This window comes from Haliotis cracherodii, unplaced genomic scaffold, assembly GCF_022045235.1.
Source record: "Haliotis cracherodii isolate W230 unplaced genomic scaffold, xgHalCrac1.p SCAF_17, whole genome shotgun sequence".
In the NCBI taxonomy this organism is placed as follows: domain Eukaryota; kingdom Metazoa; phylum Mollusca; class Gastropoda; order Lepetellida; family Haliotidae; genus Haliotis; species Haliotis cracherodii.
In genome coordinates, this window is record NW_027266272.1 from 10,121,321 (window position 1) to 10,147,114 (window position 25,794).

General features: G+C 39.7%; 1 protein-coding gene and 1 pseudogene across 1 annotated transcript; one reads left to right on the plus strand and one right to left on the minus strand.

Annotated features, from left to right (window-relative positions):
- Nucleotides 1-3,986: 3,986 nt before the first annotated feature.
- On the plus strand, nt 3,987-10,782 carry LOC139464955 (glutamine-rich protein-like; annotated as a pseudogene).
- Nucleotides 10,783-15,308: 4,526 nt separating this feature from the next.
- Nucleotides 15,309-23,551, minus strand: LOC139464797 (uncharacterized). The gene is made up of 6 exons (XM_071246305.1): nt 23,396-23,551; nt 22,982-23,057; nt 19,989-20,123; nt 18,893-19,054; nt 17,111-17,242; nt 15,309-15,454 (listed from the first exon to the last, which is right to left on the minus strand). Exons 1-6 carry the CDS (start codon nt 23,549-23,551, stop codon nt 15,309-15,311), a joined length of 807 nt encoding a protein of 268 aa, XP_071102406.1.
- Nucleotides 23,552-25,794: the final 2,243 nt, after the last annotated feature.

The window sequence follows — 25,794 nt, forward strand, 5'->3', positions numbered from 1 at the left end:
TAAGTAAGTACAATAACACAATTAAGTCACACACACACACTAATCACTTAGGGCCACACAATCATCGATGAGACGCTTGTGTCGTACAATGACGACTCGACTTCAGGTTTGGTTGGTTGTTTAACGCCGCGCTCGAGCAATATTCGAGCTATATGACAGCGGTCTGTTAATAATCGAGTCTGGACCAGACAATCCAGTGATTGACATTACGAGCATCGATCCACGCAATTGGGATCGATGACACGCATCAACCAAGTCAGCGAGCCTGACCACCCGATCCCGTTAGTCGCCTCTGACGAGAAGCATAGTCGACCAGTATACAAAATTTCACCTAATCAGCTTCAGTGGCAGAGAGATTAGTGAAGCCAGTTGAGTTGCTTATCATGGACTGTAGACCAGAATAGCATGTCCCATGCTAATCCCAGTGTTCCATGCTGATTCACATATCACATATGTAGATGATGTAATGAATTTAATGAGCCTGTTCAAGACTTTGTCTGTGGATGCCTAGGTTCGGCTTTTCCTTGTTGAAAAGTCCAATGAAATCATTTATATTACATTTATCACAATCTGATATCCCTTTGACACTAAAATTCCGATAAAAAAACATGGCAAAGCCTCCTTTCTGCATATATTTATTTATTTTATCTAATAATGATAATAATAATAATAATAATAATAATTATTATTATTATTATTATGATGATGATGATAATAAGACTGCCCAACACATTGTGAGTGGATGCCCAGCTTTGGCACAGACAGTATCTTAAGCGACATGATGGGGTGGCTCGATCATTTTATTAAGGTCTTCGCCATGCATGTGGTTTAGACACAGAGGTCCACCCATGGTACGACCCGGAATATGTGGAGGGCGTCATGGAAAATGATCAATACAAAATCCTTTGGAATTGGCCAGTATACAGCCTCAGACATCCAGGCCAACAAACCCGATCTTGTCTTTTTTTATAAATCCATTGAAAACATTAAAAAAATTATATCATTGAATTTTCTGTCCCTTTTGAAAGTATTGCGATTGACAAGATTGGGGAAAAACATGACAAATATGCAGACCTCGCTTTCGAAATGTCACGCTTGCATCCCAAGTACCAAATTGTCCGACTCCCCATTGTGCTCGGTGCCTTAGGTTTGGTACCTCCCAATCTGCTGACTGACATTGAGAGTGTACCCGGGTTTGCTACCAGGAATACAGCCCTTCTGACAATCTGGGTAATGCAGAAGCCTGCAGTGTTGGGGAGTCTTCACATTCTCCGAAAAAGTACTGGGTGGGTTTGACTGAGCAGCGCTTCCTGGGAGAAGTCCCATTCACTGTCTGGGCTGAGTGTAAAGGGGGCAAGGGCCCTGAGCTGATGATGAGCCCAACCAGCCTGACCGTGCCAGGGTCACCCCAACCCTCTTTGCTGCATTTCTTATTTTAATCTGTAAATAATGATAATAATAATAATAATAATTGGAGGAGGAGTCATCTTGTGGAAGGTCGGGCCTATAATTACTTAGGGATGCAGATTAGGGACAAACTCCTGAATGCCCATCTCAAGGAAAAACTTCGGGCAGAGTACAAATGTAGATTTAAGAAAATCTGGAGTTCAGAGCTGAACGCTCGCAATGAAGTTAAGGCCACAAATACTTATGCAGTACCCGTCCTTTCTGTTCTTTTGGTGTTGTTGATTGGACGAAACAAGAAATTCAGGGTATTGACACCCTCACACGAAGAATCATGTCAGACAATAGATCCTACCAGCTTCGCTCTTCCCTCAATCGCTTATATTTACCAAATCATTATTGTAGGGCGTGGTTTGATTAACGTTGGGGCTCTTCATGAAAGAATTGTTTTGTGCACTTTTGCACACATTTATTTGTCTAATGATCCTCTTGTAAAACAGTCAAAACTCGTGATGAAAACAAGGCATTCCATAGTTTACTTAAACGAGCCAAGGGTGTGGGACATAATCTCAATGTCAGTGTTGATTTTGATGATGGTTCTGTACTGCTGGACGGTACAGAAAAGAGTGTGAACCAAGCTAAGTTCCATATCAAATCGGCCCAGACTCAGTTTTTCAAGGAGAGGCTATCTGAACGACCACTGCATCGAGTTTATGTGCAGTGTGTTGAGAAAATCAGCAACCCTGCAGAGTCAATCGCTTGGGTGATTGGTTTCTTGTTTAACGCCGCACTCAGCAATATTCCGGCTATATGACGACGGTCTGTAAATAATCGAGTCTTGACTAGACAATTCAGTGATTAATATCATGAACATCGATCCACGCAATTGGGATCGATGACATGCATCAACCAAGCCAGCGCGCCTGAACACACGATCCCGTTGGTCACCTTTTATCGCTTGGATGAAGTCGGCTGGCCTGAAAAGTGAAACAGAAGGCTTTCTGTTTGCTGCTCAGGACCAGTCACGTTCTCATCGAAACCGTCAGTGTGATTTTGCATCAAAATGTGATATGAAATGTAGATTATGTAATTAATTTAATGAGACTGTCCACCACATTGTCAGTGGATGTCCAACTTTGACACAGACACAGTATATAAAGCGACATGATTGGGTGACTCGATCATTTTATTACCGTATTCGCCATGCTTGTGGTTTTGACACAGAGGTCCACCCATGGTACGACCCGGAATATGTAGAAGGCGTCATGGAAAATGATCAATACAAAATCCTTTGGAATAGGCCCATTTACAGCCTCAAACGTATCCAGGCCAACAAACCTGATCTTGTTCTTTTTGATAAATCCAAAGAAATCATTTACATCATTGAATTTTCTGTCCCTTTTGACAGTAACGTGATTGACAAGATTGAGGAAAAACATGACAAATATGCAGACCTCGCTTTCAAAATGTCACGCTTGCATCCCAAGTACCAAGTTGTCCGACTCCCCATTGTGCTCGGTGCCTTAGGTTTGGTACCTCCCAATCTGTTGACTGACATTGGGAGAGTACCCGGGTTTGCTACCAGGAATAATCGGAAAATCTGGGTAGGCTGAAGGCTGCAGTGTTGGGGAGTCTTCACATTCTCCGAAAAGTTCTGGGTGGGTTTGACTAGGCGGCGTTTCCTTGGAGAAGTCCCATTCGCTGTCTGGACTGCGTGTAAAGGGGGCAAGGGCCCTGAGCTGATGATGAGCCCAACCAGCCTGACTGTGCCAGGGTTACCCAAACCCTCTTTGCTGCATTTTTTTACTTTAATCTGTAAACAATGATGATGATGATGATGATGATGATGATGATGATGATGACGACGATCACTTGATTGAAGGTTCATGGCCCTACGTTTTCATTACCCCGGTCAATGGACCATTATCAGCTCCCTTGGGTGTACACAGCCCATGTTGTCTGTGAGGCTGTGAGGCACACGAAGTCACGTTACCATCTCATCCTACCGGGTATGCATTTACTTCTGGGTGAGGGGCGGTCGGGTAGCCTAGTGGTTAAAGCGTTAGCTCGTCACGCCGAAGACCCGGGTTCGATTCCCGACATGGGTACAATGTGTGAAGCCCATTTCTGGTGTCCCCCGCCGTGACATTGCTGGAATATTGCTAAAAGCGGCGTAAAACCATACTCACTCACTACCTCTGGGTGAACAGAATCGAAGCATTTTCGAACAAAGCCACTTTCCTCAGAAGACACCAATTGTGTTGGCGTCCATTTTTACCAGTTCAAGTATATATGTATGTATCATGCAAATTAGAAGGAACCAAGGCTTTTCCAATACATATTATACTGTTAACATTTACATATAACGCTGACTAAAATATTTATTTTGATAAATTTCCATTATGTAAGTTAATGTAATGTTCATGACTTTAAAATCTATCTCGTTAACGTCCTTCGGCCATTCCATGTTACGGTGGGCGGTCAGCAACAGTGACATGATGTCAAACTTGCGTGAGTCATAAGTGTCATGTCGCCATTAGACCATGTCGTTCTGACATCTTTCAGTGCTTACATTCTAATATATGGTAACCTTTCCCCTTTCAAAACGGCTTTGTACCTTCTGAAGTGTTATCAGTCGCCATCATCGCCCACAAGTGTAAGTACACCTCCCATCTCTTCCTCTTCAGCTCTATCTTTATACAATACAATAATGTGTATTGTATACAATTTGTATAATTTGTACTGTGGTCAATACAATATCATATACAACAGTGAACGCTAATTAGTTGTAGTTATCTTTAAGCCAAAACGTCAGTGTGATGTTATTTGCAAAATCGTTTCGTCTTTTCTTTATTTTATTAAGTTCGTTATCGTTTCAACAGAGTGCAGCTAACGTTACACCCTTGCCCTCACGATAAAACTGGGGTGGCCTTGTTGTCACGTCGACGACCGTGGTTCGATTACCCAAAGGGTACAATGTGTGAAGCCCATTTCTGGTTTTCCCTGCCGTGACATTACTGAAATATTGCAATAAGCGGCATAAAAAAATATTCACTCGCTCACTCACGCTAAAACCTTTTCTTTATGTTGTTTTCTGAAAAAAAAAATATGTGTCTGCTTTAACCTTACACGCCATTGTAAACACTGTCCATAATATTAACGGGGGCACGGGTGGCCCAGTCGTGTGCAGAGTTGCGTCCCTTGGGCACGTCAGAAACCTATGATTGTGGGTTCGAATCCCGGTTCGCCCCGATTATGTTTCTAGGTTTGTCAGCACCATACCCGTGCTCGTGGGTTTCACCAAAGTAGTAAACGTCTGAGACCTGTATTACTTCGGGCTTTCCTCCCACATTAAGCTGATACGCCGTGATATAACTGGAATAGTGTTAGAAGCGGCGTTAAACCCAACTCAATCACCATAATATTAACACCTTGGCATGTGCATCACTGGTTCTTTATGCTGAATTATCGGAATACAGATATATGATGCTATTTGTATTTGGTTTATATCAGTTACCTAAGAGTACATGACATTTAATATGTAATATTATAAAGAAGATAAGACTGGTTTGACAAATTTTGATTAAATAATAACATGTACAATGCTCTGATATCACTTCTGCTTGACATGTGCTCTCAGTTAAGGAAATGCCATTTTTTGAGGCACACAGGCAAACAGAAAAAGAGTTGTTATTCTAATTGAATTGATTTGTTTGGTATATCAACCCAACTATACAGTAAATAAAAACAACTTAGTTGACTTGCCGATTTTATAGTGTCAGCTCACTTTGATACCATGCAGCAGTTTAACTTGAATACCCCACTCAGACACAGAATACCGACTCCGAACCGACCAGCCCTTGTTTAATCCCTTTAATGCCGAGCGCCAACATGTACCATCTCTTTTAGTCTTTTGGTATGACGTGGCCGGTCGTCGAAGCCCGGACGCTCTGACTCTAGAGGGGTAGCCTAGTGGTTAAAGCGTTAGCTCGTCACGCCGAAGACCCGGGTTCGATTCCCGACATGGGTACAATGTGTGAAGCCCATTTCTGGTGTCCCCCGCCCTGATATTGCTGGAATATTGCTAAAAGCGGCGTAAAACCGCACTCACTCACTCTACCACTAGACTCACGAAGGCGGTGCAGACATTACAGCTGATGATATGTGATGCATCTATTTCATCTTCCAGCATCGCCATGAAGCTGCTCGTCGTCTTCATCATCGTCACCCTCATGGCGGCTTACTGCCAGGCACAGGGTAAGCAACTTGTTGTTTGAACTCTTAAATATAAAACGACAACGCCAGAAAATAGTCTTAACAACAATAAACTACCAGTTATCTTCCCTTCCCTACAATAGTGGGGCGGTCGGGTAGCCTAGTGGTTAATGCGTTCGCTCATCACGCCGAAAACCCGGGTTCGATTCCCGACATGGGTACAATGTGTGAAGCCCATTTCTGGTGTCCCTCGCCGTGATATTGCTGGATATTCCTAAAAAAGCACATTCACTCTCTCCCTACAATAGTTAGGAATGTTGTCATTTTGGTAAATTTGGTCCCGTGTGACTGAAACACGTAGGTGTTCTATTATCATTTGTGATAATAAAACTGCCTGTTATTTTTATAATAATTATGCAATGTAGAACACGTTTGTACGACACACCTCGTCCAGGAATTGTTACGGCCAATGTAGATATAAAATTCTCAATCAGAATATAAGTACCGATACTGTTATCCTTCACAGAAGATTGTTTCAAATGCTAAGGTTCATACACATGGGTATGTCACGTGCACGTTTTCGTCATCTGTCACCCGTGTAGATCAGGGGAAGAATAGGTCTTCTCTGCCCTGTTTTGGCTTATTAACTTTCTTTCATAATACGGGGGGCACGGGGGGCACGGGGGACACGGGGGGCACGGGGGGCCCAGTCGTCTAAGGCGCCGCGATTCGCTGTGCAGAGTTGCGTCCCTTGGGCATACCTATGATTGTGGGTTCAAATCCCGGTTCGCCCCGATTATGTTTCTAGGTTTGTCAGCACCATACCCGTGCTCGTGGATTTCACCAAAGTGGTAAACGTCTGAGACCTGCATCACTTCGGGCTTTCCTCCCACATTAAGCTGACACGCCGTGATATAACTGGAATACTGTTAAAAGCGGCGTTAAACCCAACTCACTCACTCTTTCATAATACAAGATATGGCAAGTGTAAGTGTTATATTGTTTGCGTTTATAGAGATATAAACGTATATAGTGGTGTGCACCACGTGGAAATCTGCGCAATGTATACTTCCAAAATATATTCTTCACAGGCTCTTTTTTATTATCAACATACAAAACTGTGAACAACAGTACGACATCATTCATCATTCAGCACTAGCCCGTCCATTGCGTTATCTGTCGATCGTGAAACAGTAGTCCATTACTGGATGAGGCCTAAAATCGTCCAAAATTACTTGTTTAATAAATCAATGCCAAGGAACCACTTCCTGCTTATTTAAATGATTGTAAACCCACGTGACAGAGAAATAGGGGTTGTAGCAGGGACAGGGTTTTTCGGCGGGTTGCGGAAATTAACTATCTGAGTAGATAAGCGAGTGAGTGGGTGGGCATGGTTTTACGCCGCTTTTAGCATTATTCCAGCAATATCGCCGTGGGGGACTTCACACATTGTGCCCATGTGGAGAATCGAACCCGGGTCTTCAGCGGGACGAGCGAACTTTTTAACTACGAGGCTACCCAACCGCTCCTTAACCATTTTAACACGTATGGACACGTTATAGCAAAAGATAATCAAAGAGGAAATTCATCAATGCTCACAAGGAAAAATGTCTTATTTGTTTTTAATTTTTAATATTACAATATGTAATATAACCCAGATTCGGTTGTGATGTGGAATAGTGTGACGTCAAAAAAACCATTACGACGTCTTGATGTATGGATAGCCAGGTCCCAGTCAGCGATCTAGATTTGATCATACAGCTGTATGATAAATATATCAACAAGCAGTCAGGCTTCCTATAAGATTTGATTTGATAACGTACGGTTATGCGTACGTTTGGTTTGATATATACATTGAATTATGACAATGTGCATGTTCAAGCCAATAACAAATATATTTCAACATTTTGTCAAGATGTTGACGTTTTAAAGTAAGCATAAGTAAATTTGCATTGTGGTATAAAATATTTGTAAGATATTTGTATTTGATAAGAAAAGGACTTTGCATCCAGTCTATGCCAAAACACAAACAAAGATCCTATTTTTAATCTTCATTTTGGACAGAAAATATTCTTAAATAGTTTATGGTGATACCTCACATTACCCTATCCAAGGACACCTGCAAGTGTAAATATGATTTTGGAATATTTATAATTCCTAATTCCTATTCCCTTATAGTGTGACTGTACAACAATAAGATGACATAACGTACGATTATGCGTACCTTTGGTTTGATATATACATTGAATTATTACAGTGTGCATGTTCAAGCCAATAACAAATATATTTCAACATTTTGTCAAGATGTTTACGTTTTAAAGTAAGCATAAGTCAGTTTGCATTGTAGTACAAAATATCAGTAAGACAGCCTTTCTCAAAAAGAGTTCTCCTTCAAATCTATCTGAAGGATGTATATATTCTGGAATTATACTTGTGCGAAATAAGAACATCCCTTTTACCAAAGTTAATACTTTTATCCTTGATGTATTCACCATTTTCAGTAAAACGACTTATTCTATTTGAGGGTGTAATTTGGACATGACCTCATGGCGTCGTGAAGTGACGTCGAGAATACTAATATTGTTACTTGTTTATGACGATATATTTTGTATATTGCTTTTCGTTGTGCAGGAATGGCTGGATCCAATCAAGGTCGAGGCGGAAATGGTTTTAATATAAATCAAATACTGCCATACCTGCTTCAAGCTCAGATGCAAAGCAATCAAAATGCTTTTATGTGGGCCGCCATGTCTTAAATCAGAACCATTTTCTGTGAAATAAATGATGAAAATACTTTCCGTTTTGTTTTATTTCTAGATGCAATATACCAAGCGTCATTACTGAGGTCATTGTTGGCGTCACGCAGATATAAACAACAAAAATATTCAAAAAACGTCATATTTTCAACTTCAAAGAGTGCAGGTCAATTGCATCTGGAATGAACCAGTCTGTACTCACATTGACTGTTAGTTGTCATGTATTGCACGTGCACGGGCTACACCACTGTTTGTGGTCAGGCGTGTGTTTTAAGAAGCTTTTTTCCATCAATCTTGCACTTTTCATTGTTTGTAATAGTCGCCAAATTTTCCAGTTTCATAAAATCCTCCACTCAGTGTGACCTTCAACTGTCAACGCACTCAACCCTACGGAAGCTTGTTGGCATATTTGTTAATATTTAACACCCTCCATACCTACCTTGGTGACCCGTCAGTAATGAGGCTGATTATATTTCTACTGCCATACCCGTTTCCCTGTCACGTTTGTCCGAGACCGTTCATGCACAATAGCAGCTGACAACATGTGTTTTTATTGTAGTGAATTGGGCAAGCCTTTTGGGCTTCGGCGGCGGTGGTTTGTTTCAAAGACCATCCCGGAAATTGCTACGCAGAAATCAAGGCATGGCTAGCAACTTTGTCATAACATTCAAATCGAAAATATAATTCATAATATCAAAATAAAAAGTTTAACGTTTGAAAACAACATGATCATTAACATCAAGCATCCTAGCAAAAGAGCGAAAACCGTATGTCAAAACTATTGTTTTCTGTTAAACCTGTTTGATAATTTCAAAGCACTAAATTAAAGACTGTTATCTACAAACATTCGAATAACTGAAAATTTCAAATTTATCATACGGTTTTTGCCTTCTGTTGTAGATCTTTTGAACTTGCAATCATTGCTGGGACGCTCAAGTGTTATGGGGCTCGGTAGCCTCCAACAAACCGCACCACAGCAGCAACCTCTAACGCTCCAACAACTTGCTCCAGCCATGCTGCTGTCCAATATGAACTTTCAGAATAGAATGATGAGAGACATATTTTAATTCATATGCAAAGTCAGTGTACGTTTTGAAACTTTACTTTCAAGACTTGAAGGTGTTGTGCCCATGATCAATTGTCGTGATCGCTGATGGTATGACAAACACAAACCGCTTGTTTTATAATTGTGTTTTAGCCAATACAATCGCATGCAATTCGTTATTATCTTTTGTTTACAGGATCGAAGTCAGAATCCACCATACCCCATGTAAACATTGATAATAATTCCGACCAAATAAATATTACTAAAGCTTCAAATTTGTCAGAAGTGTTTGTTTCATAAATCCTCTACTACATTAAAGTCAGCAACGTGATCGACGCGGTAAGCTCATCATCGGTGACCAGGTGGTGGGGCATGGATGGGGTTCGAATGGTGTAGATTATTTGGCCGACTGACAGACACACCTCGACTACAATGACAATGTCATTTATGAATGACATCCATAGTTTACAAAACGGCAACGTGTTGGGACTTATATGCAGGCACATAGAGTTTACAATGATGGAAGAACATCATCACGTTTATTTGTGTTATTTGTCGTTGATTTATAGATTTACACCCAGTGAGTGGAATAATGGTACATATATTAGATCATCCACGTTGCCATAGGACCGAAACAATGGCGACGTCATTCAGAAAACTACCCTTTGCACCTTTTCATTATTTTAGAGGTGTTTGAAGAAAAATGTCCTTCTGAGTGTCACTATATGTATTTGCCAACATTCACAGGGTTAAAGTAACAACATGTATATGCGGCCAAAATTACATGCTGACATCCGTACTATAAACCCTTCGTTGATGGAATGATCACCTGGAATCATGCGCCAAGACTTCTTTTATTCGGTTTGGTATATGTCATATCATGACATCATCATATTTGAAATTATGATTTAATTACAGGACCAAGACAACTCTTAGAAGGAATCATATGGATGGACACTTCGACCAGAAGGCATTATAAAACAAGCAAATTCTCTTTGGAATTGTATTTGATTGCAGGTAAACTTGCATTTGCACTGTTTCTATTGAACAGGTTTGGGAGTGATTCTTGCAGCTTTACTTGGGTCAATGAATCAGCCTTCGTCTCAACCGTCACAGCAACAACAGCAACAACAACAGCAACAGCAGCGACAACAGCAGCAACAACAGCAGCAACAGCAACAACAGCAGCGACAACAGCAACAGTTCGGTTTCAGGCCACAAGGGCAAAGTCAAATACAGAACAACGTACAGCCCAGATCTGCCCCGCCAAACAATAACAAATCTATAATTGATATGTTAATGTTGAACCAAATGCTTCAGGCGAACAGGATGAATACATTAGCTTTCATAAATGCAAATTAGCTTGGATTAAAGGGTAATTCATACAAATATATTTGTCATTTTATCTTTAGTTATACCGTTAGAAACGTCGGGGCAAGGCAAGCTCATTGTTTGGGGGTTCTGCAGAGTTGACCGTGTTGGGATCAATTGACGGTTATTCTTGGTCTGTCAGCACCAGATACCCGTGGGTAAAGTGTTAAACACCCAGCTCCTGCTTTGTCCTTCTACGTGTTGCTTTCAAACAGAGATGTAGGACTTAATCTCGATAAAGTCAGATCTTTTAGTCCGATACGATATTTCCCTGTGCGGAGAGCCGACGACACTACCACTGGAGCTAGCATCAGGTGGACTTTTTAATTGGCCAATGGGGGTTTAACGTCGTGTTCAAGATTATTGCACTTATATAGCGATGTGCATGCACTTTGAAATGATACCAGTTGTTGGCGAAAAGGTGAGCATATCCTGCATCACCGGTAGCACCCGTCATAAACACATGCAAAGGCAAGTCAGTTGTTCACCTGACAAATCAGGGGAACTTATGGAACAAGTAAAATAGGGAATTTTGTAACTGATTCGTCATCGTGATACGTCATATTTGAGAAATGCCCTCGCCACGTCTACCATAAAACGTGTTCAAAGCTTTACTGAGGCCATGAAATTAAAAGTTGTAACCCTGATCATAAATGAAGCCATATTGTTTGACTGGCTCAAGACCACAAGCATTACTCATTTAGAAAGGACGGGCAAAGTTCTGCTCAGAATTCACCCGTAGAGGTGTCGTCAGAGAGGCACACAGATAGGTCTTGTTTGTTCCAGCTACATGACGGCGGTCTGTAAATAATCGAGTCAGGACCTGTCTGGTCTGACATCATGAGCAACCTCTACAACCTCATTTTATCCCCACTATCGTGTTTGAGATTGAGATATACAGATTATTTGTCCAGTGTAAATATAATTAATTAGGAAAAACATTGTACGAGCCTTTGACAAAGTTAATACAGATTTGTAATCAATCCTTATACATGTTTGTGCTACTCAATACAAGCTAAGGAAAACCCCAATATGAAGGATATGTGTTGTAAAACCCACAAGCCAAGACAGATTAACTATATTCATATGAATAAATCAGGTGTTATTCAACTTATTGACATTAAAGATACGGAAACAGACGAGGGTAAATTTTCCTTGTGATATAATGTCTTTCTTAAACATACTCGAAGTTTAAGACATTGCATTTCACTGTTTTTAACTTTAGAAACTGTGTAGGAAAACAAAGCCTGAGTAAACCGCCCCATTTATGATATAGTGTTAAATGACTTGCATCCATGTTTGCAAAAATCAGTACTCCTACACGGGGAAACCACAACATTACATCGGTGCACAGAGTTAAGTAAAAGTAGTTCTGCTTGCATAATTTTTTTTCTTTTTATTTATAATATTCATAAATATAATATATCGGATCGGGATAACAAATTGGCTTAACGCACAGTCAACGCTGTCCATTATATTATAACAGTTATAATACACAGACCTGTTGTTGATCTTTCACATAGCCAGCTGAACATCTAGAGACGTCGACGAATACGCTAATCTTGTTTACTTTGACTGTTTTAGTACTGCAGACAACATAACATGGATATCTATGATAATGCGCGGTAGTAGTCCATAGTCCACGGTAACAATGTATTTTCAAGGAATGAGTGAGTTTGGTTTGTATTTTCAAGGAATGAGTGAGTTTGGTTTGTATTTTCAAGGAATGAGTGATTTTTGTTTGTATTTTCAAGGAATGAGTGAGTTTGGTGTGTGTTTTCAAGGAATGAGTGAGTGTGGTTTGTATTTTCAAGGAATGAGTGAGTGGGGTTTAACGCCGCTATGAGCATGATTTCAACACAATGCGTGGAGCACCTTAGAGTGAAACCCAAGAGCAAGGGTATGATGTTCACAACCGAAGCTTTTTAAACGGACGACCCCAGTGTACAGATACATAATCAGCGGATAAATAAAACGTGGATTTTTTTGTTGATTACAAAATCAGTCTCAAATCATCTGTTCTAAAACGATAGACAGGATTAAAAATTCGAAAGCATGTGTATTAATTTCATACACTGGATTTCATAACGCCAGGCGCCATACATTTCTTGAACAAATTTGTTACATTTTATTTGTCGAAAACCTTTACTTACAACAATAATGAACTTGGATATACCGGTTTGTGGGTCAGAATGTATACAATGAAATTAAACCTTACTTGGATATGAGTGAGTGAGTGAGTGAGTATGGTTGTACGCCGTTTTTAGCAATAGTCCAGTAATATCACGGCGGGGGACAACAGAAATGGATTTCTTACATTGCACCCATGTGGGTACTTGGATATGAAAATTTGAAATGAACACAATTTGTACTGCTTGATGTTCTCAGATCACAATCCAGGATAAGAAATGCTAATCGAGGCCAGATCAGTCTTGTGTTTTGTGTGTATCAAACACTTTCGAATCTCAAGCCTTTGTGAACTAAAGTTCAATGAATTATGAGAATCAACTTAGAATCAAACTTATTTCCATTTATATTCACATAATGTGACACTTGTCTGACACAATTACTTATGTTATATGTTATATCAAATTGTCCAGCGAGCGGTTTGGGCAACGGTTGGTTTGACAGAATTATATCCAGCGACTGGTTTTAGGAACCGTTGGTTTGACATAATTATCCAGCACCCGGTTTGGCTAACGATTGGTTTGACTTAATTATATCCAGCGACTGGTTTGAGGAACCGTTGGTTTGACATTATTATCCAGTACCCGGTTTGGGCAAAAGTTTGTTTGACCTAATTATCAAGTGACCGGTTTGAGCAACGGTTGGTTTGACCTGGTTATCCAGTGACCGGTTTAAGTAATAGTTAGTTTGACATAAATATCCAGCAACCGGTGTGTGCAACGGTTGGTTTGACATAATTATCGAGTGGCTTGTTTGAACCACAGTTGGTTTGGCATAATTATCCAGTGACTGGTTTGAACAACAGTTGGTTTGACATAATTATCCACTGATCGGTTTGAACCACAGTTGGTGTAACGTAATTATCCAGTGACTGGTTTAAACAACAGTTGGTTTGACTTAGTTATCCAGTGATCGGTTTGGGCAACAGTCGGTTTAAGATAATTATCCAGCAACCGGTAAGAGCATCAGTTGGTTTGACGTTATCCAGTGACTGGTTTGAGCAGTTTCTTTGACCTTACCCCTTAAGCTTTGTACGTTTCCATGTCATGTCTATCTTTTAGATAACTTTTGGTTACGGTGTGAGTTCAGACATTGGTTTTGAAAGCAAGTAAAGCTATAAAACAGCTCAGTTGTCCTGATTGTGTATCACCAGTCGGAAGGCAGTCAGGTTAAACGTCTCTTCCATGCAACACTCTACAACCTCGAAATATCGCTCCTAAAGTGTTGTTTATAATGTTCGACTCGCAGATTAAAACTATATGGTTCGGAGATATAGGGGGTTCATAAAGGGTGTTTCTCGAAAGTTTCCAAGTGAAGATTTGTAAATCTGTTTTGGTTATTAGTTCCAAATCTATAAATGTTGCAGTGGTTGATATGGTATTTATATTGATTCTTACACAAAATGTTTAATGTACTGGTTTAAGCTTCTTAATATGTCTCAAGAGAGATATCCAAAACGGTGTTACGATATTTAAGTTAGGTTTGATGCCGTTTAGGTAGGAATACATGGGGTTCTGCTATTAAGAATATGTTATAATCTCTTGGCTTCGAACATGTTTGGGAATTTCAAGGTGCTGGTGATCCTGAATATTTTATGAGTTTATACTGAGGGTTAATGAGTGTCATGGTCGCTCTGGATGCTCGAAATTAGAACTGTATTCATTATTTAAGACATCATTATCACCGACGTATGCTTACCTTTTTACGTTTAGAGAACTGGGAATTATACATACCACAGGAAGGAGGGATGGCATCGATAAGACACTTCGGTTTTGACCATTGTGCAAGTTAAGGGCAGTTGAAAATGAAATTAATTTCATTCTTGTTTGCCCTATTTATGAAGATAATCGCTCAAATTATTTCCAATATTTAGACTTTATTACTGGTAATAATCGTTAAGAAATACATACTTAGAATGTTGAACTCTTCTGATATAAACTGTCTTGAGAACTTAGACAATTATGTTAAAGATGATATCTGTCTTCGTTCTTCGTGCCTGAAAATATCATATCATGCAACACTTGATGTGAAACAAAATTGTATATATCTGTACGTGGGTCTGAGGCCTTATTACCGAATAAACTGATTGATTGATTGAGTGAGTGAGTGTGTGATTATGGATTTACGCCATTTTTGAGGAATATTCCAACAATATCACCGTGGGGGACACCACAAAGACTTCACACAAAAGTATTGGTTATGAAACGAAACTAATTTCAGAGTGTTTGTTAAATATTTATTCATTTTATTATGTACAAAAACCGACAACAAATTATACTATGACATTTTTTTTTCACATGTTACTGAAATCACATCTCAATCCAAACCCTTCAGCGCCTTTGTGCTGGGATATCACATTTACAAGTAGCGGAGTTAAACAGTGACCCTTGAGCACATCTCATTGTCACCCATGTAGAGCCAAATGTGTTTTGTTCAAAGAAGTGCCCAGTTCGATCATATCTTCTCTTGTCACAATCTGCAAGAAATAACGACTTATTTACACAGCGATGAAGAGAACATTTGTGGTCGAGGGACTATCGAGTGCTTGGGTTAGTGCATGTTGCTAAACATCATCGTTGAGTGGCATAGCTCAGGGATAAAACTCCATTTAGTTATAGAAGTGAGTGAATGTTATAGGTGTATTAAGGTGGCTTGTAAATATGAAGTCTTGAACGAAAACTGTGACTCGGGAAGAATCCTCGCAACCATTCGCGTTACGGTGCCTGACCATTTCATCCATTTAGTCGTTGTGGTGCTGAGGACATATTCTAACCCGGATCCCTACAGGGGCCATAAATGATGGTATCAGGATGCAGAACTGGAATCGCAATTGGTGTGTATCTCTTCTTTTGCTATAACGCCTGTTCTTTCTTTAAGATAAAACACTGATCCTATAATGACCCCAGTTCCCGGAGATACAACTTTATAAGGGGTGGTAGAGTAATCTAGTTCGCATACCGATATGTCCTGACTTTGATATGGAAAGGGTTTTGTCACTTTATTTATTTGAAGACAGAGCATGGAGACCATTCTTCATGTCCACACTGGTGTTGCCGGGATATGGCTACACACGAAAATACATACGGGCTTTCTCGCTCATTCACGACCTCACGCACGACCTCACTCACGACTTCACGCACTCACTTATGACCTCATTCAAGACCTCACTCGACTTACAGACGACCTCTCACACGGCCTCACTCTCACTCACTAAAAAACTCACACACTCATTACCTCTCTGACTTACGATCTCATTCAGAACTTCATTCACGAGCTCACGACTTCACTCACGACCGCACCCACTCACAACTTCACTCACTCACTTATGACCTCATTCAAGAACTCACTCACCTCACACACCTCACTCTCAATCTCACTCACAAAATAACTTACCCACTCATTACCTCTCTGACTTACGATCTCACTCACGACTACACTCACTCACTCACTTATGACCTCATTCAAGACCTCACTCGACTTACACAAGACCTCTCACACGGCCTCACTCTCAATCTCACTCACAAAATAACTCACACACTCATTACCTCTCTCACTTACGATCTCATTCAGAACTTCATTCACGAGCTCACGATTTCACTCACGACTTCACTCACGACTTCACTCACTCACTTATGACCTCATTCAAGACCCCACCCACTCACTTATGACCTCATTCAAGACCTCACTCACCTCACACACCTCACTCCCAATCTCACTCACAAAATAACTTACCAACTCATTACCTCTCTGACTTACGATCTCACTCACTCACTCACTCACGACTTCACTCACTCACTCATTTATGACCTCATTCAAGACCTCACTCGACTTACACAAGACCTCTCACACGGCCTCACTCTCAATCTCACTCACAAAATAACTCACACACTCATTACCTCTCTGACTTACGATCTCACGCACGACCTCGTTCACGAGCTCACGATTTCACTCAAGACCTCACCCACCCACTCACTCACTCACGACTGCACTCAAGACCTCACCCACTCTCACTAACTCACCTCTTTCTAGACCACACACACGATATCACTCAAAATCGCACTCACTACCTCATGATCATCCAAGGCGTCACTTACTCACTCAGTGGGGTGATGATGCAAGTCATGGTACTCACGATTTGGTCGCGCGACACATGCACATTCCTGAGGGTTGTAGATCAGATGGTCTGGACACGTCATAACGCTCTCTTGTTTGTTGATCACCAGTCGGAAGTCAGTCAGGTTAGACGTCTCTTCCATGTAACACTCTGCAGGTGGTAATACCAGTGTTTAATGCATGAATGGCCATCAACAGAGAGACACAAACATAATCTTTTTACTGTCCTGCAATTTGATGTATAATCTAGCTACGTATATTTTAATCATTTGCATTGAAACAAGGCTGGCAAAAGGCGCATTTCATTAAACTGAGAGCATTGTGCTCGCTCCCGCTACACAAGATCTCTCGACATCCCATTACAGTGGGACTAAAATAGACTGTCTGTCTGTCTGTCTGTCTCTGTCTATACAGGTCAGAACAACCTTCTGAATTTAGAGAGCTTGTATCAAGTCGGACACCCAATTCGCTTACACGCAGACTCTCCAAACAAAAAGACAAAAATATCTTTAGCCCTTTCACTTATGGACATGGTTATATAATATCAAATAAATCATATGTATATTTATGACATAAATCGGAATAAACAAATCGAAACTGCGGTATATCCAAAAGACGGATCTGGCAAAATCAACTGACCGTGAAAACATTACACCATTCTTCCCTTTGCGCTCATGATATTAAACCAAACACAAAAATGTATCGTAATAGGACTTTTTCAGCATCATGAAATGAAACGGTAAATTTCTCCGGACACAAATCCTACCTTCATTTAAACTCAAGTCAAACATGTTGCCTTGGAAACGTAAACAATAAATATTGATAAAAATCCTCAATGGTGAAAGGTTACAATTTAGCGCAAATTTGCGAATAAACAAAAGTTTCGTGAAGAAATATTACGGTTTGGGAAACGAAGCATGAAAGACGGGGTATTATACTGAATTCGTCAACTATCATGTGATAACTGATGTGATCTTAGATGATGCAACTATGGTCGGCTCCATTCAGTACCAAATCATTTCCAAATATATTTTACCAATAAAAATTGTTCAGAAATGTGAGCGAATGAACATTGCTTAAGGCTGAAGTCTGCAATATTACAGCTATGTCACAACGTTTTTGTAAATTATCAAGCCTCGGCCAGGCTGACCCAGTAAGTGAAAGAAAGACCAAGGTTTGTGTTTCTCTTTGTTGTTCAACGCCGCATTCAGCAATATTCCAGCTGTCTGACGGCGATCTGTAAACAATCGATTCTTGACCAGAGAGTCCAGTAATCGACATCATGAGCATCGATCCACGCAATTAGGATACGATGACATGCCAAGTCAGCGAGTCTGACTACCCGATCCCGTTTGTGGCCTCTTACGACACGCATAGTCGCTTGTTACAATCATGGGTTGATAAAGACCAATTCTAACCCGGATTTTTACGTGTGCTGGACCAATGATCAGGGCACGGAGAATCGTTATCAATCATTTCCGACAATCCAGTGATTGGTACTATGCGCATCGATCCACGCCGTCAGGGTACGATGACATGCACCCAACCATGTCACCAAGCCTTACCACCCAATCAACTCAGCAGTCGCCGCTGTATTCCGCGATTCCGCGGTAGCGGAATATTTTGCAGAAAAGCCCACTTGGTACAGAAATGTACCTATTCTAACCCGGATCTTTACGTGTGCTGGACCAATGATCTGGGCACGGAGAGCCGTTATCAATCATTTCACCAAGTCTGAGCCCCGATCCATTTCGACGCCTCTAACAAGCACTGGACACAGTTGATCAAATATATATATTACCAACGTTTCTTTGATCCCTCGGAATGCTGGAACTAAAGCCGCAAATACACAGATCTCTGACGAAGATAAGCCCAAGTGGGCATTTCAGGTCCACCCATTCTCCTGCCTGAGTCAACTGCTGAAAGATTGTTCCATCTCGGCTCAGAGGGCGCTTGTCGCAAACTGTCAAGTGAAAGTGGTATTCAAATGGATTGGTGAAGGGAACGGGCATATGTTTTGAGTAGGTGAGTGAGTGAGTTTGGTTTTACACCGCTTTTAGCAATATTCCAACAATGTCACGGCGGGGGACACCAGAAATGGGCTTCACACATTGTACCCATGTCGGGAATCGAACTCGGGTCTTCAGCGTGAGGAGCGAACGATTGGCCACTAGGCTACCCGTCCGCCCCGCATATGCTTTGAACTTTGAAGACTTGAGACATGCATTTAACAGACTGAGACACAAAAGAGTGACAATTTGAGCAGTAATAGTAATACATATATTTGTGTCATAATAGTTAAGTATCTTTTTGAAGTTGCGGGAAAATTAAAATTCTGTTGCCTGTATAAAAGAAATTGCATTTAAGGGGTTGTTATGTTTACCTTGAAAGCTAAATACATTTCCTTTGGTAAATATTTAAAAAATATTATCTTCTGATATCTGCCCGGTCAAATCACTCCAACTCCTCAAAATATGCGTGCATTCACATAATATCTGGATGAATTCATGTTGTTTTTTGAAATATTAATTTCATGTGATAAAGCTAGTTTGTTTGTTTGTTTATGTGTGGTTTTGTTTGTTTGTTTGTTTGTTTGCTTGTTTGTTTGTTTGTTTGTTTGTTTGTTTGCTTGCTTGCTTGCTTGCTTGTGTGTTTGTTTGTTTATTTGTTTGTCTGTGTGTTTGTTTGTTTGTTTGCTTGCTTGCTTGTTTGTTTGTTTGTTTGTTGAAAGACGCACTTAGCAATATTCCTTATGGTTACAAAGGTCTTCGTGGAATGGAAGACATGTCTACTCTTTGCGTGAATACCACCGTGAATCGAAAAAACACAATGAGACCAATCTGAAAACTTGAACCATAAAGACTCTATCAGGCCCCACTGACTGCATGGATACTTACCATCAGTGGTTTGTCGACAGTTACATCTGTCTGTGTTGAACACTTCCTTGCCATCACACATGAGAACTCGCTCGAAGCCACCATAGTGCAACACAAACTCCCGCGCATTCAATGGGCTTCCAACAATATAGCATCCTGAAACAAATAATGGAATAACGGTCAAAACGAATAAATCTGGTCTTTATTTAGCTTCATTTACAAATTTGGCGAGCACAGCGCCCCGGTCACCCGAAGCGTACATACTTTGAGACCTCCCGAGTGCTAATTTTTGACGTCATGGAACTCACAGTGTTGTCATCTCCTATGGAGACGGTCGGGTAACCTAGTGGGTAAAGCGTTCGTTCGTCACGTCGAATACCCGGGTTCGAATCCCCTAATTGGTAAAATGTGTGAAGGCTTTTTCTGGTGTCCCCAGCCGTGATATTGTTGGAATATGGTTAAAGTGGCATAAAACTTTATTCAGTCACCCATTTTCTATGTGTCAAAAATTGATCACATAGGTTCACCGTATCAGCTTGCATGTTATCGAAATTTGTTTTAGTGCGGTGTCTTCACGCAACGAATGATGCAATGCATAAAGACTCATTCGCTACGCCAGTGTGACTCAAGCCTTACATTGTACCTAGTAAAAGAAATTCCACTGGTATATACTCAAGTCTACAAAGAATTTTTTTTAAGTTCTTGAACATCAACGCGGACAAGAACGTACAACGACGACTATCCCTTCTGGGTGATATTTTTTTCAAAATTAATCTTTTGTTTCCGAGTAGATCATACATTATGAATATTTATGAACAAATAAACAATTTCCATATTCATCAGAGTCAATTGTAAGATTCCGATAATATGATCAGTATGAGTTTATGAATCATTATGAAATAGTGATGATTCCAGGTGCCCATCCTGCCCTACCGGTGCCACCCGTCACAAACACATGCAAAGGCAATAGTATATTTGCTTCTTATATTTTATGTAAATAGTACATGGAATGAGAAAGAGAAACATTTGGATTGACTGCAGTTTGAGAAGGTGAAACATTCAGTTGATAGTTTAGTCTGTCTTTTTGAAGTTGCAGAAAATAACATTTTCCGTGCCTGTATTTTTCTATGAACAAATTGCATTTAAGGAATTGTTATGTTTCTCTTGATAGCAAAATATAATATTTCCCTTTGGTAAATGTCCAAGCACTCCAACTCCTGCATTCACAAACTATCTGGATGAATTACTGCTCTTATGATTTTTTGGACATGTTTATTTCTTTGTTATAATGTTTGTTTGTTTGTTTTTTGTTGTTGTTATTTTGGCAGAAAGCCGCTCTCAGCAGTATTCTTTATGTTGACCCGGAATCTCCACGGTTTCTTGTGATAAAAATACGGAATCGACCATTTGTGTTTGACTTTATTCACGACGGGAAGGGGGGGGGGTATTGTGATATATTTGCTTCTCAAACATAAATCAACTCCAAGCTATCGAAAATGTGCTTAGCGCATTGTGGCGTCAACATTGTGACGTCACAATGACACGCCAGGTACCTCGGAACGATGAGGTAATTATAACAATAACTTAAAGGGCAAGTTCACACGGAAATGTACCTTTTTTTCTTGTACTCTTTCCACATTAAAAGTGTTAACATAGAAGTGTCATAGACAAAAATATAAAAACATCATATTTAATTAACATATTTTTTGCACTAAAACGATTTATATTTTTCACATTTACCAAGTGTTCTATTTCCATAACAAAAACACCATGGCTTATGTCCCTTGCAATATGACGTCATTGGTGCCAATTGATAAACATTATAACGTCATCATGCTTTGTTAGAGCCGCTTCACGTGGTGTAGGCACAGTTTTGTGATTCTAGCATCTCAGATGCCAGCCAGAATTGTGTTATGCTGCGCCGGAGTGTGTCATTGACCATGTTGTTTTACCGCAAACTGGTCCTTGATATCTTTTGCGTTGAGAATAGACAGGGACCCAGTTGAATTGGCACCAATTACGTCATATTCTAAGGGGGATAACTCAGGCCTATTTCGCTCGTAAAACGAAGGCCTCATAACGGCATATCACTTTCACACTATTGTGAGCTTCCTACTTTCACTGTGAAAACAAATGAGTGTATATTTTCAAACACAGATACTAACTAATTCTAAAATTGCGTTTTGTTTAGAAAAAGAAAGAAAGTGATTTTTGCGTGTACACTTCCCCTTTAACATACATTCAACGAAGCATGCTCCGCCAATCAGAGCCCCTGGTTTTGTAGAGGCTAAGTTCAGGTAAAGGTCAAATTTCACTCAGATACTAATCAATCATTCCCTGAAGTATTTTCCTCCTGCATGTAACGTTATTTTTATGTTGACCCACATGTTACTTTAAGTCGTGTCAGAAATATATAAATATAACAAATTACGTCTATTTGCATGTTATATATTGTGGTAATAACATCGGAATTAGAAACGACATGTTTATGTGTAGAACATGCTTAAAACTGACAATGATTTACAACCCTCTCCGACTTCCTTCCACCAAGGTGTGAACCGGCTTTTTCGTGGTTACATGGCAGGTACGACATCTTTATGTCCGAGTCATAATGACATGACTCGAGGAAATATGATGACAGGCCATAATCATAAACCACAAACCACGTGTACTGCCTTCAATATATTTTCAAAAACGAGATAAAAACAACTTGGATGGGTTTTTTAAAACAAGAATTCAATTCCGCAATGTAATAATTGATCCCATGTTCATGATCTATGTATTGGCTAAACATATATTGAAACTAACACTATTGTAATTGTTATAAATCTGGTTCCGTTTATTAATCATAGTTTCAGCTTTATATTACATTACATTTTCTCAACGTTACAATACGGAATGACAGAAGGTCCATCCGTTATTATTCATCAGGACAACTTCCTGCCTACAAATAGAACAGATTATGTACATACTTTTATATTTTAAGGAGCGTTTTTGTTCCTTGACTCACTTACTGTCACAGTGGACGAGACAGGAACTGGCGATAATCCCCGCAATCGCACCCAGCAAGCTGCGGAAGACCATGATAATCTAAAAAAAAAAAAAAAAAATCATAGAGAAAACATGTAGCAGGACAACGTGTGAAGTGTTTTTTTAGAGAATAACCTTTCCAATATACAGTAAAGTACGGTTATAACGAACTCAAAGGGACTACTTATTTTAGTTCGTTATAACTGTAGTTCGTTATAAGCATATATACAGCATAACTACAGCAAATAGTCGGGACCAAAAAGTAAGTTCGTTATATCCGTCAGTTCGTTATAAGCGTGTTCGTTATAACCGTAGTTTACTGTATGTCAATTTTATGACAACTGTACTCTTGTAGATTATTTTCTGCATACATATATAGTTGCAACAAAAACACTCACCTTTACGTTGTCAGTATTGATGGAAGTCGCCCTATTCTGCTGCCAATGCTTATAATACAAGGAAGGGAAAATACATGTCCACCCACCGTAATGGATAATGTTGAACAAATAACAAGCTGCTCGCGTCATGCTTGGGCACGATTCTGGCATCTGCATGCTTTTACTGGCAAGGTGTATTAAATGTACTATAACTACTCCATTCTGTCTGTTATTTCGTGTAGAATTAACGACTGTTTACGTCGTAGTTTCCGTTGTACATAACAGAAGAACTTTATATGTTTATGATGATGACAAAAGGTCATCACGACGATGAGTAAGGATTTCACTGCCATGCATACAAATGTGTTTGTTTTGTTTTATATTTTGGAAAAAGAATCTTTTGCATTAATGTCTATTATCAGTGGAGCTAGGACTTAAGATGCTTGTTCACATATTCTGGAAGCAATTGGTATCATTTCTTTCCAACATCTGATTGTATGAGTCACCTCCAACCACGACTGGTTTAAAAATATTAATATCTTAATTTGTTAAATCATTCAGTAATTTTTAACCCTGTTACCCTGAGCATGGAATTACTATTCACACGTAATGAATCACGCTGTCACGTACTCACACTTTCCTCTGTCAAACAGATTCCCCGATGCTCTCCCTTCAGAGGAAAATTAGTTTAAAAAATGCTGGTACCGAACAATGGAATACATTACATTTCTACGAAAGCCTATTAGGGCCAAATTCATTGATAACATTTTTTTATTTAAAAGTTGTAATTACAAGTTGTAAAGTTGTAATTTCAAGTTGTAAAGGTGTAATTACAAGCTGTAAAGGTGTATTTACAAGTTATAAAGGTGTAATTACAATGTTAAAATGGTGTAATTACGACTTATAAAAAGTTGTAGTTACATGTTTTAAGGGTGTAATTTCAAGTTTAAAAGATGAAAATACAAGTTTTTAAAGGTGTAATAACTAGATTTAAAGGCGTAATTACAAGTTTAGAAATGGAAATAACAAGTTTTCAAAAGTGTAATTACAGGTTTGAAAAGCTGTAATTATGAGTTAGAAATGTGAAATTTCACTGAATGATCGAAACATTTGAAGTTCTGTATTGCCTGAAGGACTGACGTACAAGTATGGACGAGGACAATCAATTTTGGATGTTTTTAGGTGAATTGGGCATTGAAAAGTCTGCAACTGACAAAAAGAACCCGTTTCAGAGTTCGTTTCCTGATAACAACATTGTCTGCTAATGCCAGAAAGCACAATATTTCTGTTGGTGCAAGCCCCAAATCATAATACAGCTTCACTTTTCTATCTGTTTCTTGATACCATTTGACAGACGTCCTCCCTCCAAGATATGTTCATTTGCCCCTTATTCTGAATTTATAAGCAGTTCAATGGTTAAATTTGTAATAACAACTTTTTAAACTTGTAATTACACCTTTACAAGTTGTAATTACACCTTTAGAAACTTGTAAATACACCTTTACAACTTGTAATTACAACTTTTACATAAAACATGTTATCAATGAATTTGGCCCTTATAGGCTTTCGTACATTTCGACAAGGAATAAGTTGTCTGAACGTGACATCTTTAGAATACATGTAGAAAACATCTGAGAACACTGGACTTGCTACGATGAATATTTATGTATATTTACGTGAATTGCCAGTATTGACTCGTTTTTAGGCATTCTTTTTATCATCCATTATCTTGTACGAAAATGGAATCAGATCACCAGTCAAGCCGTTATTGCAACGGCCTCTCAAAATATTACAATGACCTCATAAAATATGGTGACGCCATCCAAACAATGGAACAAGAGCTGTTGGTTAGTTGGTTAGCATGAAAAAATATTTATCAGGGATAAAATTTATAATTCCCCAGCATATGGTCGCTGAAAACAAGTGAATGAACGTCGGCCGAAGCGAGTTAACAAAGAACAACGAATAACTTTTCATGAGCCAGTAGACCAAGTGTGACCACGATGGCCCAGAACTGCCACACCCGGGTTCGTCATCCGAGGCAAAGAATCACAACAGCAACCTCTACACCTTACAAAGTATGCGTAGGACATCAGCTCAGACGCCGTAAAGCAGGCATTCGAGCCAGACGGCGTCATTTTGACGGACCAACATCGTCGACTACGAATTCGGTGATATCGTGGCCAAAATGTATGGCCTTACCTGCGATGGAGAACCATTCGGCTGATATGGTGGCCGTGCTCAAGACCGCGGTTTACATCCCGAACATATAATCCTGCCGGGAAAAGGAGAACATTGTGCCCAGTTTGAATGCTTTCTCAGATATATTTGTACTTATATATGTAACTGTACTTAACATAAGATGCGATTGTGAGTGAGTTTGGTTTTACGCCGCTTTTAGCAATATTCTAGCAATATCA